Genomic DNA, 26355 nt, shown 5'->3' on the forward strand with positions numbered 1-26355 from the left:
CATGGTAAAACCAGGAATGGATCACGCTGCTTTGCAATGGGAGTCTTACAGTATTCCTGGATATGGTTGGACTCGCCCTTGGCATATTATCACACAGTAACCTGTGGATGAATCGCTGGCTCCTGTGTGTGTTCAAGATGACCCGCTGTTTGCTGTTTTCTGTAAGGAATCCGTTTAGTTGAGTGTGTAACTGTGTGTTTGTGGTTGTGTATTCCCAGTGCCCTAACCCCCCAACCCAGTTTCTCAGCTCTGTTTATCGGGCGCCCTGCCCACTCCGGTTTGGGGACTGGGCCTCCTTCCAGACGCTCATCGATTCCTAATTACAGGCAGCACAAAGCAGGAGGGAAGTTTGGCTGCGTGGCTTAGTGGTTAGAGCTGTGGGGACTGGGAGGAAGGGAGAGGGGCACGCAGTGTGTGCCACTGGTTAGAGCTGAAGGACCAGAAGAGAGGGGAGCAGTGTGGCCCTCGTGCTTCGAGCTGAGGGAGTGTGGCTGGTTAAATCAAACCACGTTTTCATAATGCATGTATTTGTCCCTCTCTCTCTCTAAGGTGGATATCGAGACTCTGGACCCCCGTGGACGCACGCCGCTGCACCTCGCCGTCACGCTAGGACACGTGGACTGTGCACACGTGTTACTGAAGCACGGAGCAGACGTGGGCAAAGAGAACAGGAATGGCTGGACAGGTGTGGCACCACTGGGATTGGAGCTGGATTATACACAGAGCGCTGTATAACCCTGTATTATACACAGCGCGCTGTATAACCCTGTATTATACACAGAGCGCTGTATAACCCTGCATTATACACAGCGTGCTGTATAACCCTGCCGGACCACTAGGGAGTACAGACTTGCAGATAGACAGAGGGACTTTACACAATGATTTACCCCCGCTTTTATAAAAAGGGGTGATACAAGCTTCGAAATGAGAAACAAAAATAGCTTGATAGTATATATGAACGCAGCGATTAGTTTCAAAATCTAACCTGGGAATGGACAGAGAGGCAGACAGGATTGTGCCGAGAAAGAGACAGGCAAAACCGGAAATCAGCGAGATGGAGAGGAAATCAAAGAGAGAGAGAGAGAGAGAGAGAGAGAGAGAGAGAGAGAGAGAGAGAGTCAGGCAGACAGACAGAGAGACAGACAGATGTATTGATTCTTATGTATTCTGTGAATACAGTTGAGTCTGTGAATTGGGTTGGGTCTGAATCAAAGTGAATCTTTTAATTTACAGGGCCGCGTCATGCAGTATGTGGGTGGTGGGAAACCAGGAGCAGTGAGTGTACTGAAATATTCATGTGATTGGTCATTTTAAATGCCCCCCCCCTCTCTCACCCTCCTTCCCCTGCGCGGATTTCTTAAACACACACACTATAGCTGCCAATTATTCCTTTAAAAAACGAGAATCACAAGTCTTTTCAGATAACAGTCTCTCTCTCTCAGTTCTACAGGAAGCGGTCAGTACGCGGGACCCTGAGTTGGTGAGGCTGGTCCTGCGTTACCGTGACTACCACCGAGCGGTCAAGCGGCTGGCGGGGATCCCCCTGCTACTGGAGAAGCTGCGGCAGGTAAAGGGGGTCACTCCGGGGAGGGAGGGGAGCAGGGAGGGGACAGAGAAGAGCCAGAGGCTGGGGATCATTTTAGGGAAAAGTACCATAGCAGAAATGTATCGCAGTATGTTGCAGAACACAGAGTAGGGGCACTGACCCAGGTTTAGCATTTCGGTTCTTCTTATTATGTTAGTGTTCTGTAAATTTAATTCATTAACTTAGTCACTGCATGTATTACTTGTTGCCATGCCAATAAAGTGAATGTGAATTTCACAGAGAGAGAGAGAGAGAGAGAGAGAGACAGAGAGAGAGACACTCAAGCCTTTCTCTCTCTCCGTTTCGATCTCCACTGTCTGTTATTTGTGCATCAGTGCTCCTGCCTGTCTCCTCTCTCTCTCTCGCCAAGTCAAATTGACATACAGCATGCACTGTATAGTCAGCGTCGGTACAGCAGTGTGCAGGGATCTGTAGTAGGCCAATTTGTTTTATCTTTTGCTCATCCTACAGCACCATTCTACCCCTCTCCCTTCCCCTTAGTAACACTCTCCCTCCCTCTCTCTGTCTCTCTCTCAGGCACAGGATTTTTATATTGAGATGAAGTGGGAGTTCACCAGCTGGGGTGAGTACTCTGACACACAAACAAACACAAAGAACAGCACTTGGGGGGGGTTTAACTCTGAATCATTAAAGTTTCGATCATTAAAATCTTTTCCATTCGTCACACAATCATATCTCGAGAATCACTCACCCAGCTGTGATGAAACTTGGTATGGACATTCCTTCTGGTTTGCACCAGATTTGAAGTACAGTACATAACTGTCACCTCACCTAACCAATCAGGACGACCGTTCCCCGTCCCGTCCGCTGAACCTAATTATCGGATCTGAGAAAGGTGGCAAAGGCCCTGCCTGCCCTTATTATTATTTGTTTATTTAGCAGACGCCTTTATCCAAGGCGACTTACAGAGACTAGGGTGTGTGAACTATGCATCAGCTGCACAGTCACTTACAACTACGTCTCACCCGAAAGACGGAGCACAAGGAGGTTAAGTGACTTACTCAGGGTCACACAATGAGTCAGTGGCTGAGGGGGGATTTGAACCGAGGACCTCCTGGTTACAAGCCCTTTTCTTTAACCACTGGAACACACAGCCTCCTATATATACTTATACTTATAAAAGTGTCCCAAAGTCAGCACAACCAGACTTCAAACCAGCGAGCTCCTGATTGCATGACTCCCTGCACCCCAGTGCGGCTGTGCCTTTACAGGATAAGCCTCTGAGGAACCCCTCTTTGAACAAGCTCTTCAGGGCATCCACATGTAGGTCAGTGAAGGCGATGGCTTTTTCATGGTCCATGATCTTTGATGCAAACTATGCATGGGCATGCCTGTGTCCTTTTGATGTGTATGTTCCCAGCCTATTTACTGTAATGAGGTAGGAGGTGGATGAGCAACAAGGGAGTAATGAGCTAGAAAATTAGAGACAGAGTCACACCAAAATGTTGTGTGTGTGTACAGTACTGAATATTCAAAGAAGATAAAACTAGGAGCATGTGAACGTTCTGATTGTACTCACATAGCAGATTCTGTTGTGTTCATCGCTCAACCCTCCTTCCCTCAGTGCCCCTGGTGTCGAAGGTCTGCCCCAGCGACACCTACCGGGTCTGGAAGAGCGGGCAGAACCTGCGGGTCGATACCACCTTGCTGGGCTTCGATCACATGACCTGGCAGCGAGGGAACCGCAGCTTCATCTTTCGGGGACAAGGTCAGTGTGACCAGGGCTGGAGCTGGGCTGTATAACAGGATAACAACCAGAGCTGGGCTGTATTATTATTTGTTTATTTAGCAGACGCCTTTATCCAAGGCGACTTACAGAGACTAGGGTGTGTGAACTATGCATCAGCCGCAGAGTCTACAATTACGTCTCACCTGAAAGTCTGGACCACACAGACATAATAATGACATGAGCAGGGATATACATCACAATGACGACCTGTGCTGCTGGGCTATGTAACAGAACAAGGCTATACAATGAAATAAAGACCAGTGCTAGGCTGTATAACAGGACAATGACCTGTGGTTGATTATACAATGTAATAAAGACCAGTGCTGGGCTGTATAACAGGACAATGACCTGTGGTTGATTATACAATGTAATAAAGACCAGTGCTGGGCTGTATAACAGGACAATGGCCTGGTATTCTGGTGCTGGGATCTGTAGTGAGCAGGCTGCGTCTCACTTCTCCTCCCAGACACCAGTGCCGTGGTGATGGAGGTGGATCATGACAGGCAGCTGGTGTACTCCGAAGCGCTGTCTCTGCCCGAGCACGACCGCGAGGCTCTGCTGGGGGCCGTCCAGCCGTCCGTGGAGCAGGTGACCAACAGACTGACCGCCCCTGTGGTCACCACGCAGCTGGACACCAAGAACATCTCCTTTGAGAGGTAAGACTGACCTGGCACACACACCACAACACTCATCATGGGCCAGAGATAGAAAGTGAAAGGGTCAAAGGCATTGCTGGGGCAACACGTACCCACGTGTGCTTCAGATCGCCTTGGACATGGAGCAGTTAGCAAACTGTCACAAGATTGGAGTTTCAGTTTACTCTGCTAGGCCTCTACCACCGCTTTTTGGTTCTCCCACATTTCCGCTGTACTCATTTTACCAGCACGGTAACCCTCTAGAACAGAAAAGCAAAGTGTGTGTTCTATAAGCACATCAAAACAGATGAAACCACCTGCCTTCTAGCCCCCCACCGGGGATGAATACTCCCCACCCCACTCCCCATAGCACTCCAGGAAACACAGAACAGATCTGCTGTAAATATTTCATGTCCTCCCAGCTATTAATAAAATATAACTTGTGAGCACAGCAGCGGGGGTGTGTGGGGGGGGGGGGGGGGGGGTCACCTCTCAATGCCAGAGGAGACACGCTGACATCTCTATCAGCAGATCTCTAGTTTAACACAGTGTAGTTTAGTGCAGGTGCAGCCCGCAGAGTAAAATCTTGGGCACTTCGCATTCGCCAGCAAATTAGACTGAAATTAGCACGCTATAGCATAGCAAACACCATTGCAACTACGGTAAACTTTGTACAAAAAACAAGAGTGAAGAAAACGGATTCTAATGAAACGTATTTGCTCTTGAGATATAAACACAGCGTTCTGATTGGCTAGTGAGGCATGGTTTGTCCTTAAAGACCGCTGGCAGCCCCTCGGGGGTCTGCAATGCGTTTCTGAAGCTGCTCTTACTTCCTCATCAATACTGCCCTGGCTGGTAAAGCATTCTGCACACACTCCAGAGGTCACAACGCAGGAGCCCTGGAAGCGATAATCCTGCCTCAGCATCAGAGCCGTCCTTCCAGGAGAAGGCAATCAGTCTGTCCGCTTTCACCTTTTAAATTCTCCTTCTCTGTCTCGCAATTCATTATAGGACGACAAGATCTGTATAGCGCCTTTCATGACGTCTCTAAAGGGTAAAAAGAACAAGCATGCGAGAATAACGAAAGGCTAATTCAGATAAACACTTCGAACTGCAGCAGTGACCTTTTCTCTCTCCCTTCTCCCCAGGAATAAAACGGGAATTCTCGGTTGGAGGAGCGAGAAGACGGAGGTGGTGAACGGATACGAAGCCAAGGTAATTTTCCTGGAAGAAAAAAAAAGATCTGATAATTTTACTTAGAGAAAAGCGTGATTTGAAAGGCGCTGTATAAAATGTTGAACCCGTGTTGTGTTGCACAGGTGTACGGCGCCTCCAATGTTGAGCTGATCACTCGAACACGCACAGAACACCTCGCAGATCAACACAAGAACAAAAGCAAAGGTCTGTCTGAGTCTGTAACTCTCTCTCTTTCTATATATATATATATATATATATATATATATATATATATATATATATATATATATATATATATATACGCTGCAGCACAAGAGCAAAGCTACAACTCTGTCTTTGTCGGATATAAGGGAGTGTCTTGCAGCTGCACTGTCTGTCTCTCTGTGTATCTCTGTCTCTCTGTCTCTCTGTGTATCTCTGTCTGTCTGTCTCTCTGTGTATCTCATCTCTGTTGTTGGTGTCAGGGAGTGCCCGCTAATTATTTACTGTACCTTGACCAAGCCATTGTCTGCACAACAGCACCACACTGTGGTAGTAAGCTGCCACTGCAGGCACTAATGGAGGGGGCTCTCCTTACAGTGGGCAGAGAGGGGCAGATTTTCAGATCTGAATATAAATGATGAAACAAGGCTGGGTTCGTTCGCGGCGCGCTCATCGTTCAGTGAGACTCAGTCAGCGGCTGTTTGTTTTTCAGGCAGCAAAACGGCACTTCAGTCCTTCCTGGGCATCGCAGAACAGCACATGGGACCCAACAATGGGGTGAGTGAGCAAGGGTGCAGGGGGGGAGCGATGCAGTAGAGGGAGTGACAGCGACACACGGAACAGCTTTGGAATGCACCAGTTAGATCTGGAGTTCAGCTGACTGAGGTCCGGGCTTGGACTTGGCATCCAGGTTGGGTAAGATTCCAGTTCCTATCCCATTTTAATCAATTCCAGCAGCATTGTGTTACAATGCGCTTCTCACAGTGGCAAACAAATTCACTTAGATTGAAGTCACGGTCAGGCAATGAAATTGGCTTCAAAGCAGTTGAACCATCACCATGATAATTATCATGTCTCCAAGATAGCAATTCCAGTTCTCCGATTGGAAAAGCAATAGGAAAACAGGAAGGGACCCCATCCCTGGTTGACACAGACCCATTTGAATGATCTAGTCTAGTCAAGGGGTACCCAGAGCTGATGTAAATGAAACGAAGTCCCCGTCTGTCTGTCTCCCAGATGCTGATCACACAGACTTCCTGCAGCCACACCAACCCCACCGCCATCACAGCCGAGGAGTACTTCAACCCCGCGTTCGAGCTCGGGGCGCGGGACATCGGGCACCCCATGGAGCTCACCACCAAGACGCAGAGGTAAGGACCGCTCGCGGGAGGGACAGCAGCCTCCAGCCTCCTGTCACTTCAGGAGTGCGGTGTGGGAACTCCACTGAGCTGGGCTGGCATACCGCTGACACAAAGGGAGACTAAGCTAGCAAAAACCTGCTTTAGCGTCACACACACACACACACAATTAGGCAAGATATGTAAGACAGGCATTTGAGAAGCATTCAAGATCATCCATGAAACACCAGCTCCTTGTCCGATGCTGTCTCCCAAAAATTGATAACTGATGTCAAATGCTTATAACTAGTGGCCTCATTACTGTGTCTATTGATACTGATTATGGTGTAAAAAGCGTGACTTTTGATTATTGGAATCAATAAAGGAAACTTACTAACACATGAATTGGTATGGTGCTCACTCATTTACAGACCCTTTCCTTGCACACTTGTATAAGGGTCCCTCCCTCCCTCCATCTCGCTCAGGTTCAAGGCGAAGCTGTGGCTGTGTGAGGATCACCCCCTGTCCCTCTCGGAGCAGGTCACCCCCATCATCGACCTCATGGCGATCAGCAACGCGCTCTTCGCTAAGCTGCGTGACTTCATCACCCTGCGCCTCCCCCCGGGCTTCCCGGTCAAGATTGGTGAGTCCGAGCCGCAGCTCTGTCCTGTCCTCTCGAAATCTCTGATCTAAATGTTCCCTCTGTAACTAGTGCCGTTCACATCTGTGCAAGGTTTGCCACTGAATGAAATGCATTTCTCCGAGTGTTTTTAAATGTAACACTGTTGAGTGTTTTGTAGTCATGATATAAGCTTACAGGGAGGTAGTGAGTGACAATCAAACAGACTTTGGTTTACCATGCTTTACAATGCGTCCCTGCTCCCCTGCCCTGCTCTCTGCAGAGATCCCAATCTACCACATCCTGAACGCCCGCATCACCTTCGGGAATCTGAACGGGTGTGATGAGCCTGTGTCCTCAGTGCGGAGCAGCCCCAGCGGAGAGGCCCCCTCCCCGGGCAGCGACTCCTCCAGCGTCAGCAGCTCCAGTTCCATGAGTAAGAGAGACCCCCTCCCTCTCCCTGAACCCCCTCCACACGGTCCAGTCTTTGCAGCATGTGTGTGTGCGGCCCATCAGTGCCCCCGTAATGCATGTGAGATCTTTGCTGTTCAAGGTCCCTGCAGGTACAGGGCGCGTGTCTCACTGTGTGCTCTCCTCCCTCTCCAGCCTCGTGTCGCGGGTGCGAGATCCCGGCCTCGCTCTTCGAGGTCCCCGGTGGGTACAGCGTGCTCGGCAGTCACCATGACAACCTGCGCGAGGAAGAGGAGGACCTGCTGCAGTTCGCCATCCAGCAGAGTCTCGTGGAGGCGGGCAGCGAGTACGACCAGGTGAGGGATGCAGGGCTTGGCTACAGCGTGCCAACGCTTCTCTGGCTAAAGAGTTTTATTCAATTCAGATTTTACAACATTCAAGAATCAATATGCCTCTCCCTCCTCTCTTTCTCTCTCTCAGGTGACGGTTTGGGAGGCGCTGACCAACAGCAAGCCCGGCACTCGCCCCCTGTCATGTGACGGCAGCCGCCTCGAAAGGTCCGCAGTCAGTATTTTCATTGTTCTTTCTTTTGCTCTACAAGCTCCTCCCCCAGCAGCCACGAGATCTACTCCGGGTTTTACCACTCATAGAGAGGAGTGCCGGTCAGGTGGAAATCCTGGACCGGATTCCTCATTCCCCAGTCTCCTCCATGGAGGCTTCACTACAGCATGCTTTGCTATCTCCTACAGGCAGCTGTATTGTCTGGTCAAATTAGGGGTCACTGTTTGTTATGTATGAGCATGCTGTTTTCCCTTATAAAATTTTCCCATAGTAAACACAGGAAAGTGTAATAAAGCACAGTGAAAGCATGGTAAAGAACAGCATTGTATGGTAAAGCGTATTGATGAACATGGCAAACCAGGGTAAACGAAAACTGCAAAAATACTGTGCAAAATACCGTGGTCAACTTTTATATCGGTTATTCCAATGTACATAAAAATACCTACAGTGAGCTACAGTCTGGTTCACTCTCTCTCCACAGCACTCCCCGGCACAGGCCACACCCCCTGGCCAGCCCCCAGAGCACCTCGACCAACCGGACCCTGCGGAGCTATGACGAGCAGCTGCGCCTGGCCATGGAGCTGTCGGCACGCGAGCAAGAAGAGGCGGAGCAACGGCAGAGGCAGGAAGAGGAGGAGCTAGAGCGCATCATCCAGCTGTCCCTCATGGAGAAATAGCAGTGATTGGTCTCTGTCTGGGCAGAGGGGAGTGGGAGGGGGCTAGAAACAAGGGTTCAAGATATGGAGACCGTCTCTTCCAATTGGGGTAACAAAGACTCCTGAACCCTATCCCTAACCAAGTGCTGTTTCATGACTAAACATCTGGCAGCGCTCCATTCAAGTGGCTGTGTCTTAGCAAGGACCTGCCCTGACTATCATGACAGGGACGGTGGCTCACTTTTTGCACTTCAGGAAATTTGACGCAAAGTGTCGCTGCGGGGAAAAAGCAATACAGACGCTTGACTGGAAACCGAATGGAATCCCGCGTTCATTTTAGTCATGGGAAGTCATGGAACAAAAGGCAGAGAAATCAGGGGAACCAGAAGCCATCCAGCCCTGACCACTCAGACAGACCGACAGACAGCGCTAGTGAACCCACTGGGGTTTTATTACAAGGACACTGACCCCCACGGCCGTGGGGGGAACAAAAGGGTCCCCAAAAAAAATCAATTCAATTCAGAAATAATTGTGTGCTTAAGTTCCTGGATCGAGGTTGAATTGGTTCAATTAAACCTGGACTGTCAAAACCTCTTCTAGGCTTTATCAATACTGTATCAGAAATATACCTACTATATAGCATTCTGTTATTTCTGTCTGATGTCACTCTCTTTGTTTTCGGTAGGGTATTTGATGGCACCCATCTCTTACACTACTCTTAAAATGCATCTTAGGTAGGTTAAGACTACCCTTGATACACAATGTGCCGAATTTAGACTCTTCCCCCTCCCCTCCCCAAAACCAGAACAGAGAAATTCTGGACAGTTTTAAACTGGTTTAGCTAGCCCCCCCCCCTAACCCCTCCTCAGGGCTGCTTTACAGTGTCCCAGTGATCTCCTAAACAATTTATTAAAATCTGCCTCGGATATATTGACTAGTCTCCCTGCAGAGCAATAATAATAATAATAATAATAATAATAATAATAATAATAATAATAATAATACTACTTCAATAACGATGGCTTGTTTCAGTCTTTCTGCCCCCACAGTGTAATTGCGGAACATGTGCAAAACAAAAATGGTGCTATATGAAGCTAATGACCGAATCGATCAAACAATAAATACCGTGAATACATTTCTTGCAGAAGGACTGAGATGCCACAGAACCAACTCGGGCCTCGCTGTGGTTTACACTGTTGAACAGTTCTGCCTCTGGAGAGCTAGAAACACATTGGCTGGGTTAGAAAACTCAAAACTACTGCGAAACACACACACTGCCAACCCCAAACACGAGTCCTGCAGCTGCTGCACCCCCCTCCCCTCACCCTCGATCTAAAACACATGGCGTCCGTGTGATTGCTTTTACTCCTGTTCCTTCTAACTGAATAATAATGTTGTTATTGTAACAGGGAATTGGTTAGCAGCTAGATTCGAAAGACACGTGTTGTGACTTGGAGACTTCCGAAGGTGCGGGAAAAAAAAAAAAAAAGTCACCACTATTTCCTTTTAAGGTGCTTTTGCTTTCCTTTAATCCACAAGGGAGCGAGTGCTCGGTTTTAAAAGAGCATGTCACAGCGCTTCTCTTAAAGGGACGCTCTTCATATTGTTAGCCTGGCCTGCGGATGTGAAGATTGAGAGTTTTTTCCTGCAGGACCCTCACAGGGCCTGTACACCGAGCGTTCCTCCAGACAGGAGCTGCTCTGATGTTCCGTTAGGTGCACCTGTTACCTTTAGACCCACAGCTGTTCGGGCGTGTGGGGTTGTGGGATTGGCTGTTCAGAGAGCTGGGAGAAGATGATGAAGAAGAAAGCTTGACTCTGAGCCATTTTTGTTTTATTAAAACATTTTTTGTTTACAATTTTCATTCATAAAGCCGTGGAAACGCAATTAAAATGAAGCTGCTGTGCTTCCTCTTGAACTGCATTAGATCTGCATGGCTGGAGTCGGATTGAATGGCGCCACAGCGCAGGGGAATACAGCAGCGCTCCATTTATTCATTGAATCTCCTCCTTGGTCGAACGAAGCCATCGCCTCCCGTCGGGACAATCAGCAGCGACCGGCGACGACGTTTGGTTTCGTTTTTTTGTTATTCTACTCCTGTGTGTCAAAGATGTTAGGATGACGCTGTGTTTACAGTGAGCCGAGGCGTTTGAAACGCCACGTGTGTGAAATACGTAGGACGACTTGATAATGCATCACTGTTTTAATAAAGGCTGTGGGTGCTGTTTCTTAAATCAAAAATAAAAAAAAATACTTTTTTTGCCCCCTTTCTCTGGGGTGTGATCTATGTGTGTGTGTGTGTGTGTGTTGGATAAGACTGCGTTTTTTTCTGTGGAATTGTATGTGTGGAAGTGAACTGAAATAAACACATTTTAAAAATTGGTAACAGCACCTCTTTACTGTTTGTTGTATTAGGTAGAAGTTAAGAGTGCCAGTAGATTTTGCCCTAAAATATGAAGTCAGTATCTAAGAGGGTTAATGACATAGGAGCTGTGGATTCTTATAACTTCATTTGAAGTGTTTTTTTTTTTTAATCTTCCAAAAGGGTTGCATGCCTGTGCCCAGAGATCGGGGAAAACTACTCAAAAACTGAGAACTACTCAAAAGGTTAGTAAATCTTTCCTGTGTCGCATAACAGAGATCCGTCGGACTACAGCAGCAGAGCAATTTGCAAAAAAATTAAAATCCACGTGATTTACAACAAAGAGCAGTTACGGAAATCCATTTCGGAAGCATTTTAATATCTGCAAAGCAGCTGAAACGCTGTCTAAGTCGAGAGCGTTCACAGAGGGACCCGCGCTTCAAGGACTATCACTGTTCGGCTTGAATTCGTTGTAACAGTGTGTGCTTCCTGTAACGCAGGTATACATCGCTGAATAATACAGCTGAGTGAAAAGACAGTAGCTTAAAACCTCCAGAGTCTTCGGACCCAGGATTTGGCTCCAGTGTGCATTTTAAAAGGGTTATTTAAACTGCATATTGTCCGTGCGCTCTGGAGACCCACACTGTGCAGCCTACGGCAGCAGAAAGGCGCAATACATCAAACTAAAGATCACACACAAAGCGCACTCCCCCAGCCCAGCACTAAATCACTGAAACACTCAAGGCCAGACAAGTTGTTCACTGCAGTAGTTGTATTTATTTGGCAGTCTGCCCTGTTTCACAGCTAGAATCGCACACATGGTAACACTGCAGCACTCGCACACAACGCAGCATCTTCAAGCAGAACCTCCTTTTAGAACTCTCAAGTTAACCCATTAAGAACCAAATCATTTTCCTTTGAAAAAAAATCACAACACGAGGTGTGTTTGTGGCATTTGATACATTCTAAGCTTCAGTTTAAGGACCCGTTTATAAAACATCTAGAAATGTGATATTAAAATAGATGATTATTAACAAGGTACAGTTAGTTACATTTCAATGACACTAGCGTTAACACTAACGTCCTGTTATAAAGGTTTCTTACTTTTCTTATAAACAGCTTAGTTAAATGTTTATAACACTGTATTGCAGTAGACTGTTGCTGTTAATAAATACTGATTTGGACACTGATAGATGCATTATTGATTGCTTATGAAGTATCCTTAAACGAACCCCTTTTGTCTGTGGAGCTGAGCAAGTGCGTTTATTCAATACAGCTGCACAGACAGTAAAACGAGTTATAAATGCTGCTGTTCTTATAAAATATTTGTTTAAAACACTTTTTTTTTTTTTTAAAACACATCAGTTAAGTTGTTCAGGCAGGGCTGACACACTGTCTTCATGACACAGAGCTGCAGGAGGACTGTACTGCCAGTCTAGTGTGGAGAACTCTCAAAAACACGGTTCTGTCTGTTTCATCCAAGTTCTGCAGGACGCCAAAAACACTGTTTATGCAGACTTCTAGTTTTATGTACTTTTTTTGTTTTTTGCAATATTTACAATATATTTGTTGATTGACTTCTGATCAGGTATTGCAGTCCAGTATCCACGTTCTGTACATAGGGGCAGGGATAGCTCAGGGATGGGAAGCTCCAGTCTTTGAGAGGCCAGACCAGGATTTCAATTCAACCAGGCCTGGAAATCGGCACAGCTTGGGAGCCTCATTCCTTGAAAGTTATTCCAGTCCAGGGTTTGGATCCGATGTGCATCTTTTATAAGTTGCAATGTGATGCATGAATTGTGATGTGTTTGAAGTTTAAATCTAGAAATAAAATGTGCTGGCACAAAAAAAAAAAGTATGTGTGTATATATATTTAAGTCAAATTTGAGATTTCTAGATGAACATGCTTTTTTGGTACAGTTAACAAGCCATCGCCCTTAAGAGGGAATTTAAAAATAATAATTAAAATTTAAAAAATTAAAAACAGTCCTTAAAAACGGCCCACGGGTCCTGACGTTGGTAACCCTGCACTGAATTATTCCACACAAACTTCTCATGACCTGGTTGGAGCAAAGACCCGGTCTGGCTCTCGCGGAACAGAGCTGCCGGTCCTGGCTCTGGCTGATACTGTGCCGTCCACGAGAGAGAGAGAGCGAGAGATTGGGAAGGAAGAAGAAGAAGAGAAGGAAGAAGAGGAGAAGGAAGGAGGGAGGAAGGATCCCGCCTGGCTTCAGGCCGTGCCGTTGGTAAATTTGGAAAGCTTGTTTTCCAGGTCGCAGATTCGCTTTTCCTGGGACTGAACCGTCGCCTTCAGAGACTGAATCTCATCCAGCAGCTTTTCAAGAGTCACCTGCTGCTGCAGGGAGGAGAGAGAGAGAGAGAGAGAGAGAGAGAGAGTGTAGGGAGGTGAGAGGGGAGAGGAAAACAGAAATGGAACAGAAAAATAAACACATTACAGAAACAAGTGACTGAAAAGTCATAAGAATAAAAAGTATATATATATATATATATATATATAAGTATATATGAGGTGTGACGGTGTGACGGTGTGACGGTGTACCCCCCCCCCTCCTCCTCCCCCCTCTCTCACCGTGAAGCTGCCGTCGCAGGAGGACATGCTGCGACGAGGCGGGGGCCGGCTGTCCAGGACGTTCTTCTTCACCACCTTCAGCTCGCGGTTCTTGAGCGGCACGTAGCCGTCACGCAGGGACACCAGCACGGGCTCCCCGTCCCTCCCCTCCACCCACTCCTCCACCTCGAGGGCCGGCTCGGGGCCCGCCGTGTCGGGGTACAGGTCATCCTGGAACAGGTCCGACTGCGCGGGGAGAGAGAGAGAGAGGAGAGAGAGATACTGGGATATACCGGGAGAACCAGGGGTGCAGTTGTGTCCGATCGCACCTTTGTGTCCGACAGCTATAGTTTCGATGAACCGTATGAAAAACTAAAAAAAAAAAAAAACCCTACCTATATAACATTCTTTCCTGTTCCACGAATTGAATGACAAAAAGTGTACGAGAAAGTAAATGACCAGCTTTCTTTTACACCCCAAACCGCCAAAAAAATAGCATTCTTAAGAACAGCAGCATCTTGGCTCCAGTTCATCAGATTAGTCGCCCCTCCGCTGGTAGTGTTCAAACCTGAAGATTATGTTAAAACACGGCGAGGCAAAGCTGGGCATGCAGCTACCGTCACCAGCCATGCCCCACGAAACCCCCGATACACAAGCAGAGGAGAACTTGAAGCATGTGTGGGAGCTGCTGGAAATCAAGGGCAGCGCATTAGTTCTGTAAATAACAATGCTATCCCTCTTCCTTAACGAGAAGATCTGGTACTTTTTAGCTTACAAACTAGCCCCTGGGGGACACACTGTAGCATGGCTGTCGTCTCACCAGACTGCATTGATATAAATGCTAATAATGGAGGGGCAGCTAAAACAGTCACAACTCTAATATAAATCTATATAATCCGTATTATAACTAAGCCTACCTTTCGTGGCACTGTCATTGTGATGGGCTCACACTTCCTCTCGTGGAGTTTGTACAACCTGAGGGTAAAAAAACAATGTTCACTAATAGGCTGTGCCATACCGTTATTCTTTACAATGCTCAACTATGCTTTACCATGCTTTATTACCCAGTGCTGTGGGACACTTGTATAAGGGAGAGCTTGCCTGCCTGCCTGACTCACCTGGCAATCTCACACTTGCTGACATCCAGACCCCTCTTTGGCATGAAGCCCATGCCCCTCTGTGGTTCCTTGCTGCTGTATGTGCTGAGGTAATGCACGTAGGGAGGCTCGTCTGTGATCTCAAAGTACCGGATGCTGCTGTCGCCCTGCAGAGAGGAGGCAGTGTCACACATGCTGGATTGCTCAGCACTGCAGCTCCTCAGTGCACGTGGTGAAGCCAGCCCTCTCTGCTGACCCGTGCAATGGGCAGTGTCAATGCATTCTGACCCCCTGGCTCGAAGCTCTGCAGCCCCGGATGCAGACCAGCCCGGCTCTTTTGCATAGAATGTGGGCAATTCTAAACACCTGAAGATTCCACACGTCGGCTGCAGAGCTGGGAATGTACCATCTCATTTCCACAGGGGGGTGTCCAATCACGGTCCTGGAGGGCCATTTCACTCCAGGGTTTAACAGGTAAAATGAACTGATTTTGCTACTTTAGGGTCTGGGTGGAGGATCACATTTTGAACAGGGTTGGAACAAAGACCAGGAGTGGGAGGGCCAGTTTTGGCCACCCCTGATGTAAAAGAAAAAGCAGACGCAAGATAATTTCCTATACATTATAAAAAACTAGGGAAAAAAAACTAATTTTACTGGCATTTGCCGAAACCCTTGTCTGCTTGACTTCCAGTACAAGGGTCTGAAGTAAATGGTGGGTTTATCGAGGTAGCCTTTATTAACCAGACTAGAATCCTAGAGCTCCAGCAAGTGCCCCAGGAGTGAGTAACGCTGAGGGCAGACTTGGAGAAGCTGGGCATGTAGATTACCTTCCCGCAGAGGTACACAATGCTGGTGTCTGCGTCGTAGAAGGGGAGCAGAACTCCGTTGCTGGTGTCCATTTCCAGGAGTGAGATCGGCTCATCGAAGTTCGTCTGCAGAGAAACACAAAGCAGAGGGTCACAGTCCAGGCAGGTCTCTGCAGCGGAGGGGTTAGTACCCTGGGGGGGGGGGGGGGGACAAACACTACAGACCCCCACAAACCCTTTCCAGGCATGCCAACCAACACCTACAGTTCAAAGGAGCCCCAAGGCTTTTCCAAACCCCTGTTCCTACCCTCCTCTCAGCTCTGAAAGCATCCGGCATTCCAGTTACCTTTCCGCAAGTTTCCTGGGAACAGCAGCGATGAAATTCCTCTGGTGAGAGTCCTGTCGAACCCCCCAAAAAACGCATCAGACCCCAGAATCTCTTTGAAAGGCCGTGCAATCACACTGTCAGCACCCCCTCTGCAAGCCCCTGTTAGCCCATCTGTCCACATGGTCAGTCAGGCATGAGTATGTGCAGTCATTTTACAACAGTATAGGACTCTTTATAAATAAATACATACATACATACATACATACATACATACATACATACATTAATTGAAGCATAGGTACAGATTTATTTATTAATAAAGATTAGTTTTTTTTTTGTTTTTTTTTGTCATGCTCATGAGTGCAGAGACTACTTTCTTTATATAAAAATATGCAGCACACTCCATGCGTATCACTCTGACACTGCACACAGCAGCAGCAGCAGGCCAGCTCTGGGCTCCCTACACCCCCAGGAGAGGGGGATATGGGGGCCCAGAGCCCCGCCTCTGCCTGCCTCGCTGTCGGCTTTACCGGATCCCACAGCCCCAGCTCCCTCTGGCTCATACGGGTGAAGCCGGTGGTGAAGATGTATCCCTCTCGTGTGAAAATGGCCCTCATGGGCCTGATCCCCTCGTGAGGGGTTTGCTTCTCCTAGGAGGAAGACACGGTTAGGAAATCAACGAGAAAGGAAAGAAAAACGGTCAGTGAAAAGCATTCGCTTTCAGGACACACAGGGTGTGCGGGGCAGACCACTACTGTTTATCCATCGCGACAAATCAGGAGAGGAGAGAGGGAGCTGCGCCTGTGTGGAACAATTCAGCTTCAAAGTACATAACAAATATTAAAATGCAGGGCAAAACTCACTGTGGCGTCTGTGTGTGTGTGGCTCGCAGCGTGTGTGTGTGTGTGTGTGTGTGTGTGTGTGTGTGTGTGTACGTGTGTGGCTGGGACTGGCTGCCGCTGTGGTTTTGCCCCGGGACTCGGAAACGCTTTCTCATACCGGGTCCCACAGTGCTAGCTGTCGCTCGCTCGTTCTGCTGAATCCCGTGGTGAACACTTTCCCGTCACTTAGGAACAGGCCTCTCATTGGACGAGAGCCTTCGTGCGCCTTCTCGTTCTCCTGATCCCATTGGTTAGCAGCGGACAGGAGACACGAAATAAAAAAAGACACACGCAAACCAAAACATCAGCAGTGCGCAGCACGGTTAGTCCAGCATTAAAACAAACACAAATTGTTAGAAATGGTGGATTGATGTCTCAGAAATCTGCCAACAAAAAGTTATGCAATGCCTCAAACTGATTGCCTTTAGCAGCAGTGCTGGAGCATTGGTTGAGCTTACAAGAGCTTACAGTGTTATATACCACAGAGCAAGCGTCAGTCCCTATGCAGGCAAGACAGAGAGCATGCAGGTAAACAGACAGTCCCTGTGCGGGTCACAAGAGGGATCTGAAACACGCAACACAGTCCCTAGACAGGGGCGGCAAGGCCCTAGAGAGGCAATGCATAGCGCTGACGGGATGGCCCACACGAGCATGAAACAGATCCTAAAAGCAGGTGAGCCAGTCCTCATGCAGGTGATGGTACAGTATGGGCCCCACACAGCCGGAGGTAATGGGACAGTCCCCATGCAGCGGATGGTACAGTAGAGGTGTTGGACAGTCCCCATGCAGGTAGGTAGGTTGGCGTGTCTCACCGCGATGATCTCCCCCTTGCGCGGGTCCACCACCCGCACCTTCTTGTCCTTGCAGGTGGTGCAGAACATGCTGCCGTTGCGGTTCCAGCTGACGTTGTAGATGAGGTCGGGGTGATTGTCCAGAGAGACGAGGGGCTCCCCTGTACCCACGTTCCAGATTATTATCACATTGTCGCTCCCTGTGGGGGGCAAAAGGTATTACCGGTACGCTGCAGTAAAAGCACAGCAAATTGTTTCACCTTCAATGGAGCTACCAGAGGATTATACGTCCACAAACAAACTTGTCTACTCCCACTTTCTTATTTCTAACGCGAGCCCCGTCTTTAAGCATTCCGATAAACGTTTGAAGAGGTCAGTCTGCGAGGGTTGTGGAAGTGCGTGTTGACAGGGGACCAGTTCCCAGGCAGTGGAAACACCGCGCTGGGAGCACAGTGCCATGAAGCGCTCGCTCCGGGGCTCAGCAAGACGTTACCTGCAGTCAGCAAGACGTTGCGCGCGGTGGGGTGCCACGTGACTATCCCCACCCTCTTGGAGTGCCCCTCCAGTGTGACGATGGGTTCGGAGATCGGCCGCAAGGGAGTGTGATCCGGGATCTGCCACACCTGGAGATAGGGATAGAAAAACACGTACGGTATTAAACTACACTCCGTGAACACTGAGCACCACGGAATGCATCTCTGATCGCTGGGGAGTGGTGATCAGGTCGTCAATCACGCTGCGGCTTCATATACCTCAGCAGTGGATTTGAAGAAGAAGAAGCAGTCTTAATTACCCTCGGGAGGCTCTAAATCAATCCTGCACCTTCCCAGCAGCAGAGGGCAGCAGAAGCTTGCTGGCTTAAGATATGCATTCTTCAAAATTGTCTTTAGAAATCAGCCCAGGAAAGCTTGGGGTTTGGAGCTGCGATTTCATTCTGTTGCACCCCAGGAAGTGCTTTGATTTTATCACTCAATCCTATAGAGCTTCAGTTGTTTTTTGTTTTTTTTGGATATTATATTCCTGATCTCATCTGCGTCTTTCTTTATTCCGCAGTAGCAGCAAATATTACAAAAGAAGACAAAATAAACAGCTGCCCGCAGCCCTCAATATAATCGATGAGGATTCTGTAAAATCCGGAAAGGCGGTATAACCTAGGAGCTTATTACTGCGGTGCTAGGACTGGAGTTTAAAATCATTGCCCTACATTTTCCTACAGGAACGGCACATCCCAGATAAGAACGCTGCAGCACAGCACATTATAAGCACGGGGGGGGTGGGGGGGTGGGGGGGTGGGGGGGTGGGGGAACGTTGCACAGCGCAGATTAACCACGACAAGGCTAATTACAAGAGCAGGATTTGGGATAATTTCTGTTTTGTCCTGCACCCAGCAGCCATCGCTGTTCTTGTAATTGCTGCTCTGTGTTAATATTCTAATGATGACTCAGGCAGGGATATCTGGCCAATAAAGATTCTGCCAAAACAGCCTCCTCAAAGGCAGGGAGAGGACAACTGCGATGCGCCCCGCACACACACCCCCGGGGAGCGGATCAATCCACCGAACACGCCGTTCATTTTAGTGCAGCTGCACTGTATTGTGCGTCTAAAAATAACACAGGACGTGTTTGGGATGAGTGGGACGTCTCCTTGCTCAATGCAGGGATCCTCTTCCTCAAAAGGATGCAAGATTGTCTGTCAGGCTGCAGGGGGGCGGTCAGCAGAGACTGCGTGTATCTCTGTGATCTCTCTGTTTACAGCCACCTGCCCGGCTCCTAACAACAAGAGCAACCACAACAAGCACAAAAAGGGTGACGTGACGCGCCTGCTTCGATTCTTTTACTTCACGTCTGTATTCGTGTGCTCTGTGCGCTTAACGGGGGCTGAAATCCTACTGTTACAACATCAAGGACACACAGGAGTTCAGTAGCTATTCGATTTTGTATTTTGCTTTTACTTGTTCAATTGAAATTGTGTACTTTCTGTTTGTAGCAGTTTTAAAAAAAGAAGGAACCAGTCTATGTGCAGGAGTGAAAGAAAGAGAGGGGGGGAGGGAGGAGAGAGAAAGAGAGGATGAGAGAGAGAGAGGGAAGACAGAGAAAGGGGGTGAGAAAATGTGCTCTCTCCCTGGTTAGATTCACCAAAATAAAGTTTGTCTTTGAATGCTTGAAAAGAAACCTTGTGGAGATCCAGTCCAAAGGAAACCCCCAATCTGTAAATAAAGCCATTTGATCGATTCCTCTCTAACGGGAAGTGACAGGCAATCAACCAAACAGCTACTAGGAGTCTGACGAGCATTGATAAACTAGGAAGTACGAGCAAGCACACTAGCTTTACTCTTCTTCCAAACCTCCCATCGACGCTGCTGTCCAGCGACTGACTCTGAATCCAGGATTCCATAGCAGCAGGGATGGAAATAAGACTCCTGTTGCACAGCAGTTTCACCCGTTCCAGGTTTTAATAGGTGCTTGATCAGCGCCAGCGTACAGGTAACAAGTTCAGGTGTCTTATTAAACTCACAGTAAAACCAGGAGTGGCTCAAACTGCAATGCAACGGGAGCCTTCTTTCCATCCCTGCACAGCAGTTGTAATGGTGCTAATAAATCCGGGACTCAAACCCCGCTCTGCAATGCAGGGTCAGGTCAGAAGATTTAGAGCCTCCCCAGGGTAATTAAGGCTGCTTCTTGCTGTTGTTCTTCTTCACATGAAATAAATCCACTGCTGAGATATATGAAGAGACCTGATCAGGAAGCACAGGAGATGTATCCTCTCCCCAGAGATCAGAGATGCATTCCATGGTGTTCAGTGTTCACAGACCATGGTTAATAACGTACATGGTGACTGTTAATCAGTGTACACTGTAGAAGTCTCGATCTCTCCCTGAAGCAATATGAAAATACTGTGGCTCGCCTTCTCAAGAAGACCACACTCTCTGTCACTCCCTGGAGATCTGAACATCCTCCTCGAAATAGTAAAACTATGTATTTGAAATATATTCACATACCCCCTAACTCTGTTCTGCCCATCAGTGTATCACAAACAATACCAATGCATGGTGACTTTCTTCACAAACTCATTAAAATACTGTTGCCAGCTCTGGTTGGTATGGAATGGATGGCACTGGCTGTGTTGTCTTATCCTGCCTCTCACCCCCCCCCCCCCCCTGTACCTACCATCACAGAGCAGTCCTCGGACCCGCTGGCGAGAATGTTGTCATTGTGAGGGCACCAATCAACATCCAGGACAGGTCCCGAGTGACCAATGATGAGAGGGTAGTTCTTATCCACACGCCCTGTCTGAAACACATGGGGAGCCGGACAGTCAGGGAACAGCGCTGGTGATGAAGTCACTCTTTAAAATCAATAGGGCGTGTGTAGGGAGTCTCTTCTTGTCATCTTGTGTCTGTTTGACTTATTAACTGTAACTGTGAATCACTGCGGGGAACCGTGACTGAAAACAAGTGCTGTGTTTGCTCACGGGATTAAATGCATGGGTGACCAGTGCCTCTAGTAACTAAGACACTGGGTTGACGTGGCAGATTAACTTGTGCACACTTTACATTCATCGAGTGTCATTGCGAGAATGTGGCTCGTCTCATCACCCGACTCCTGTCTCCCAGTATTCGTGAGATGAACCAGCCTTATCCCTTCTCCTCTTTTCTTTTCCCTTCCCAGAGTCCTCCAGGGGCAGTCTGGCCTTCGCTCGTTATCAGCCAGACTCCCATCATCCTCTGGGGTAGCTGCTGTCTCAGAAGCGCAATGTCACTTCCTCAGAATGCTAGCTATTTGTGATGTCACTGCAGCACTGAGCCCCTCCCCTCCCCGATGTATTTATAGAGCCCTGACAGTGGGGAGCTGGAGGAAGGAGGGTATTTTTAGCACCATCTTACTCCAGAATCTGTCTCACTCAAACAGGGCCAGCCAGCAGCGAGGGTAAAATGCTATAAAATGAGCAATGAGACTCCTCTTGTGCATACAGGTGGCTGGCGTGCTGTTGTGGTGTACTGTACACTGCACTGTAATAAAAGGACACTGGATACTGCTGGAGGGAGGCTGGGGTTTGCTCAGCATGACTGTCACAGACTCTTACTCGCATTAATATTAATATTCCAGGAGTGATTTTTTTAGTTTGGAGAGCTTTGCCCAGCCCCCTCTCTGATCTGTTCCCAGGGTGAGTGTGCTATAGCTGGACACACTCACAGCTGTGCCATGCCTGTCAGGCCCAGTCATCACAGGCCATTTCTCAAATATTTGACTCACTGAATCATGCATTTTTTTTCTGTGCTGTAAAAAAATAAATTAAAAGGCGCATCTGGAAGTGTACGTGCTGCTGCTCTATAAATATAAATAAACAGAAATAGAAATATAAATAGAAGATGCTAATACGAGTTGCATCCATGATTGAAAAATAAAAATGAGAAAGATGAGAAATTATAAAACAGGCATGACGCCAGAACAGGGGAGTGCTGAGGGGAGGGGAGAGGGGAGCACAAGCCAACAAGAGGGGGTGCTTCTGTAGCCTAAATAGGGTATGAGAAGTCACGTCCTCACTGGAGCGTATAAGCAGCAGATCTGCACTCAGAGACTCAGTGACACAGCATGCCAGGATGCACAGAGATTGCAGATCTGCACTCAGAGACTCAGTGACACAGCATGCCAGGATGCACAGAGGATTGCAGATCTGCACTCAGAGACTCAGTGACACAGCATGCCAGGATGCACAGAGGATTGCAGATCTGCACTCAGACTCAGTGACACAGCATGCCAGGATGCACAGAGGATTGCAGATCTGCACTCAGAGACTCAGTGACACAGCATGCCAGGATGCACAGAGGATTGCAGATCTGCACTCAGAGACTCAGTGACACAGCATGCACAGAGATTGCAGATCTGCACTCAGAGACTCAGTGACACAGCATGCCAGGATGCACAGAGATTGCAGATCTGCACTCAGAGACTCAGTGACACAGCATGCCAGGATGCACAGAGGATTGCAGATCTGCACTCAGAGACTCAGTGACACAGCATGCCAGGATGCACAGAGGATTGCAGATCTGCACTCAGACTCAGTGACACAGCATGCCAGGATGCACAGAGGATTGCAGATCTGCACTCAGAGACTCAGTGACACAGCATGCCAGGATGCACAGAGGATTGCAGATCTGCACTCAGAGACTCAGTGACACAGCATGCACAGAGATTGCAGATCTGCACTCAGAGACTCAGTGACACAGCATGCCAGGATGCACAGAGATTGCAGATCTGCACTCAGAGACTCAGTGACACAGCATGCCAGGATGCACAGAGATTGCAGATCTGCACTCAGAGACTCAGTGACACAGCATGCACAGAGATTGCAGATCTGCACTCGGAGACTCAGTGACACAGCATGCCAGGATGCACAGAGATTGCAGATCTGCACTCAGAGACTCAGTGACACAGCATGCACAGAGATTGCAGATCTGCACTCAGAGACTCAGTGACACAGCATGCCAGGATGCACAGAGATTGCAGATCTGCACTCAGAAACTCAGTGACACAGCATGCCAGGATGCACAGAGATTGCAGATCTGCACTCAGAGACTCAGTGACACAGCATGCCAGGATGCACAGAGATTGCAGATCTGCACTCAGAGACTCAGTGACACAGCATGCCAGGATGCACAGAGATTGCAGATCTGCACTCAGAGACTCAGTGACACAGCATGCCAGGATGCACAGAGATTGCAGATTGCAAGAAACAGCTGCTTTGCTGGCCTGAGAGCCGCACCGGGCCGAGTCACTCACCTTGCAAAGCGGCAGAGCGAGGATGGCCCCTCCCCCGCTCGACTCCACGATGATCGCCACGAACTTGGGGTTCACGGCGCAGAACGAGCTGTCCCACGTCACCTTGGAAACCCGGATATCCTCGTACGATTGGTCGGCTTTAAGCGGCTGTCCAAAAACATGGCGGAACTTGCTCTGACGGACAACCCTGCGGCTCATCATGACTGAGAGAGAGAGAGAGAGAGACAGGGGAGAGAGGGAGAGAGACAGGAGAGAGAGAGAGGAGAGGAGAGAGAGAGAGGGGAGAAGAGAGAGACGAGAGGAGAGAGAGAGGAGAGGAGAGAGAAGAGAGAGGAGAGAGAGTGAGAGACAGAGGAGAGACGCAGAGAGAGAGAGAGAGGAGAGAGGGAGAGAGATACAATATAGACTGTTAGGATAAGGGTTTCTTTACTTTTGCAAACGGTTCAGCCTGGGATTTGGGACCCAACAAGGACACCACTTCCATCCCGAATAATAAGAGGCTGACCCACGTACAAACAAGAGGGATTGATCAGCCCAGTCCCAGACTCTGAATTCTAGATTGTGTGTCACATGTCTTTCCCAACCCTAATATTCAGATAAAAACCTTCCCTTCTCCAGTTAGCGCTTGCTATTCTTAAAAACCGTAAGGACTGTTTTGAGGAATATTTTGTTAAGTTTAGAAATATTTAAGGAAACCCAATAAATTAATTGACAAATATTTCAACCAGAACTCAAGATTTCTAGTAGAAACGTTTGTCACTGCATGTATTAAGTTTCTTTCAGTAATTCTGTTGAGGTTTGAATGGTTTGGAATAGTTTGTTTTTTTTGTTCTTTTTTTTTTAAAGCACATTTTTAATAATGCTGTTCAAGCTTGCAGTTAAACTGCTTCAGAGAGGGAGGTGTATCTTAAAAAAAAACAACATTCCCAAACAAAACAGTCCTTAGAACCGTCCGTAGAGTTTTGAGAAGAGCGCCAGTTGTTGTGTGGATTAAAACACATTTTCTAAAGCAATTTATTTGGTAGTTAACGGTACTAATGACTTCAGCGAAGGGGACCGCCTGCCACACACCACCCCCTCCTCCGCACTTTTCCTTGTCGGATTCTGCTTCCAGATATCAAAGCTAAAAAACGCATTTGCATTCAATGTATTTATTTGTAGCGGACTGCATGCGTTTACAAAGCAGTCAAATTGGCTATTTTTCCAGAGCAGTGTTGTTATATTCAGCAAAACGATGCCTGTCCTAGTCAGACACCTCCACTAACTCCTCTATAAAAGACGCTTCATTGTTTGTTTCTGATGTGTACGTTCATACTGTGAATAACAGCAATGTCTCACACACACAAAGATTGTGTACCAACACACTGTACTGTCCACCTCATACAGTCTGAAAAAGGTATTACTTAACTTTATATAATGAACTTACAGAATCGGTTCTCTCTTCATAAAGCAGGGCAGGTCATGATGAATTGAGGTGGGATGTGTCATGAATAGAGAGAGGGGGGTTAATTCATATGAAAAGCCTGCTTAGGTTTGAAACACAATGACACTCGCTCTTCGGACAGATTCTCCATATGCAAAGAATGTCATGTCTAGAACATGCAAAACCCAGGCATCCACTTATACACATGCAACATACATGTAGCATGTCAAAATAGTATGTGTATATGTGTATATATATATATATATATATATATATATATATATATATATATATATATATATATATATATATATATATATATATATATTAGAGGTTTGTGTATATAAAGATATAGAGGCTATTCAAGAACTGAGGAATGAACAGGGGTCTGTGATAAAGCACAGTTGATCCCTGTGTATGTACGCAGCGCTATATAGAGAATGACAGAGAGAGGTCACTTTCCAAATATAGACATGGTAGTCTCTTTCCCAGGCAGGCTCCTGTGCCGCGGACACGCGTCGCACTGCCCAACTCACTTCAATAAAGACAACTAGAACACCTCTCACTACAAAAAAACATAAAACAAAAACAACACACATGAATAAATAACGAACCGACCCCGCCAAATCATAAAGACGATGCATTACCGGCGCCTCATAAAGTGCTATGTCATACCCACGCAGTGTGGCAGCGTCCGTTACACGTACAAAAACGGCAGGGATAACGTTCAATAAAATTACTGACAAAAGTAGTTGACAAAAAAAAGAGAACATGCTACAAAAAGCGCTTTAAAAAAAAAAAAAACCTCACCTTAATATTTTTGGTGCACACGGGTTACGTGTGATTAATTTATCCGCCAATATAAAATCCTCCTCGCTTGCAATTATACAGTTTGTTTGTGCGGCGCTCGCTTGCTGTACTTCACTCGGCAGCGCTGCGTTATAATAACAGAGCGTGTAAAGCGCATCCAGCAGTAAGCGGGAGGGCAGTGGTTTCGCAGCGCCGCGTCTGTCTCTCACTCTCTCTCACTCTCTCTCACTCTCTCTCTATGGTCGGGTATAGACCAGGTGGTGGGGATTGCGGTTCCAGCGTGCGCGCTGCACCGTGCAGCTGCTGTCCTGATTATACTCCTGGACACACACGTGCAGAATGAGGCTGCACCCGCAACAGCTGGACTCGGGTCTGCCAGCGGGGTCGGTGTGGCTGGAGTCAAACCATCTACTATTACCGTTATTATTATTAATAATATTTCAATTGTACTTTATTATTACAAAAAATGAATGCACATTGGGTCTTCGAGCGGTATAAGATAGCGCACTAACACACAAGAGATGCTGGATTTGCAACCTTTTTTTGTACAACAAAACTTGCATTTATTTGGTGATATATTTAAATGGGATCAACTGGATATGTACAGTATATAAATACACTGGTTTGGCAGGCAGGTCTATATAATTTCCAACTTATTTCACAAAAAAACGTAGTTTATCACATGAAAACGTGCCAAAACGTGACTAACGGTCGTTAACAAAGTTTCCTCACGGTCTGTAACGCACATGTACATTTAAACACCTTCCTATTCATG

The 26355-nt window shown here is 47.5% G+C and overlaps 2 protein-coding genes across 9 annotated transcripts in view; one reads left to right on the forward strand and one right to left on the reverse strand.

Moving 5' to 3' along the window:
- LOC117429574 (ankyrin repeat domain-containing protein 13B-like) overlaps window positions 1-10996 on the forward strand; it is a 29851-nt gene extending 18855 nt beyond the window's left edge. The window contains exons 2-15 of one of the 2 annotated variants that reach the window (XM_034903077.2): window positions 550-685; window positions 1443-1567; window positions 2123-2168; window positions 3171-3314; window positions 3802-3991; window positions 5119-5185; window positions 5290-5371; window positions 5862-5926; window positions 6386-6519; window positions 6972-7129; window positions 7389-7541; window positions 7712-7872; window positions 7997-8080; window positions 8559-10996. In XM_034903077.2, the coding sequence (XP_034758968.2) occupies window positions 550-685; window positions 1443-1567; window positions 2123-2168; window positions 3171-3314; window positions 3802-3991; window positions 5119-5185; window positions 5290-5371; window positions 5862-5926; window positions 6386-6519; window positions 6972-7129; window positions 7389-7541; window positions 7712-7872; window positions 7997-8080; window positions 8559-8633 (1620 nt within the window). In that variant the 3' untranslated portion in view covers window positions 8634-10996. The remainder of the gene's footprint in view (window positions 1-549; window positions 686-1442; window positions 1568-2122; window positions 2169-3170; window positions 3315-3801; window positions 3992-5118; window positions 5186-5289; window positions 5372-5861; window positions 5927-6385; window positions 6520-6971; window positions 7130-7388; window positions 7542-7711; window positions 7873-7996; window positions 8081-8558) is intronic. The other variant, XM_034903076.2, reaches the window with a different exon arrangement.
- A 1409-nt stretch (window positions 10997-12405) lies between these two features.
- On the reverse strand, window positions 12406-25877 carry LOC117430652 (coronin-6-like). Of its 7 annotated transcripts, none has more exons than XM_059000603.1 (12): window positions 25581-25877; window positions 23348-23550; window positions 20735-20857; window positions 18061-18190; window positions 17589-17767; window positions 16895-17014; window positions 16426-16545; window positions 15589-15693; window positions 14783-14928; window positions 14582-14639; window positions 13686-13910; window positions 12406-13448 (listed from the first exon to the last, which is right to left on the reverse strand). In XM_059000603.1, exons 2-12 carry the CDS (start codon window positions 23546-23548, stop codon window positions 13326-13328), a joined length of 1530 nt encoding a protein of 509 aa, XP_058856586.1. In that variant the 5' UTR covers window positions 23549-23550; window positions 25581-25877; the 3' UTR covers window positions 12406-13325. The 7 variants fall into 7 exon arrangements, with proteins under 7 accessions (XP_058856586.1, XP_058856585.1, XP_058856588.1 ...); XM_059000602.1 differs by having other exon boundaries at window positions 12406-13451; window positions 25581-25875; XM_059000605.1 differs by lacking the exon at window positions 16426-16545 and having other exon boundaries at window positions 12406-13451; window positions 25581-25873.
- Window positions 25878-26355: the final 478 nt, after the last annotated feature.

The sequence above is a fragment of the Acipenser ruthenus genome, chromosome 26 (genome assembly GCF_902713425.1).
Source record: "Acipenser ruthenus chromosome 26, fAciRut3.2 maternal haplotype, whole genome shotgun sequence".
NCBI classification, from domain to species: domain Eukaryota; kingdom Metazoa; phylum Chordata; class Actinopteri; order Acipenseriformes; family Acipenseridae; genus Acipenser; species Acipenser ruthenus.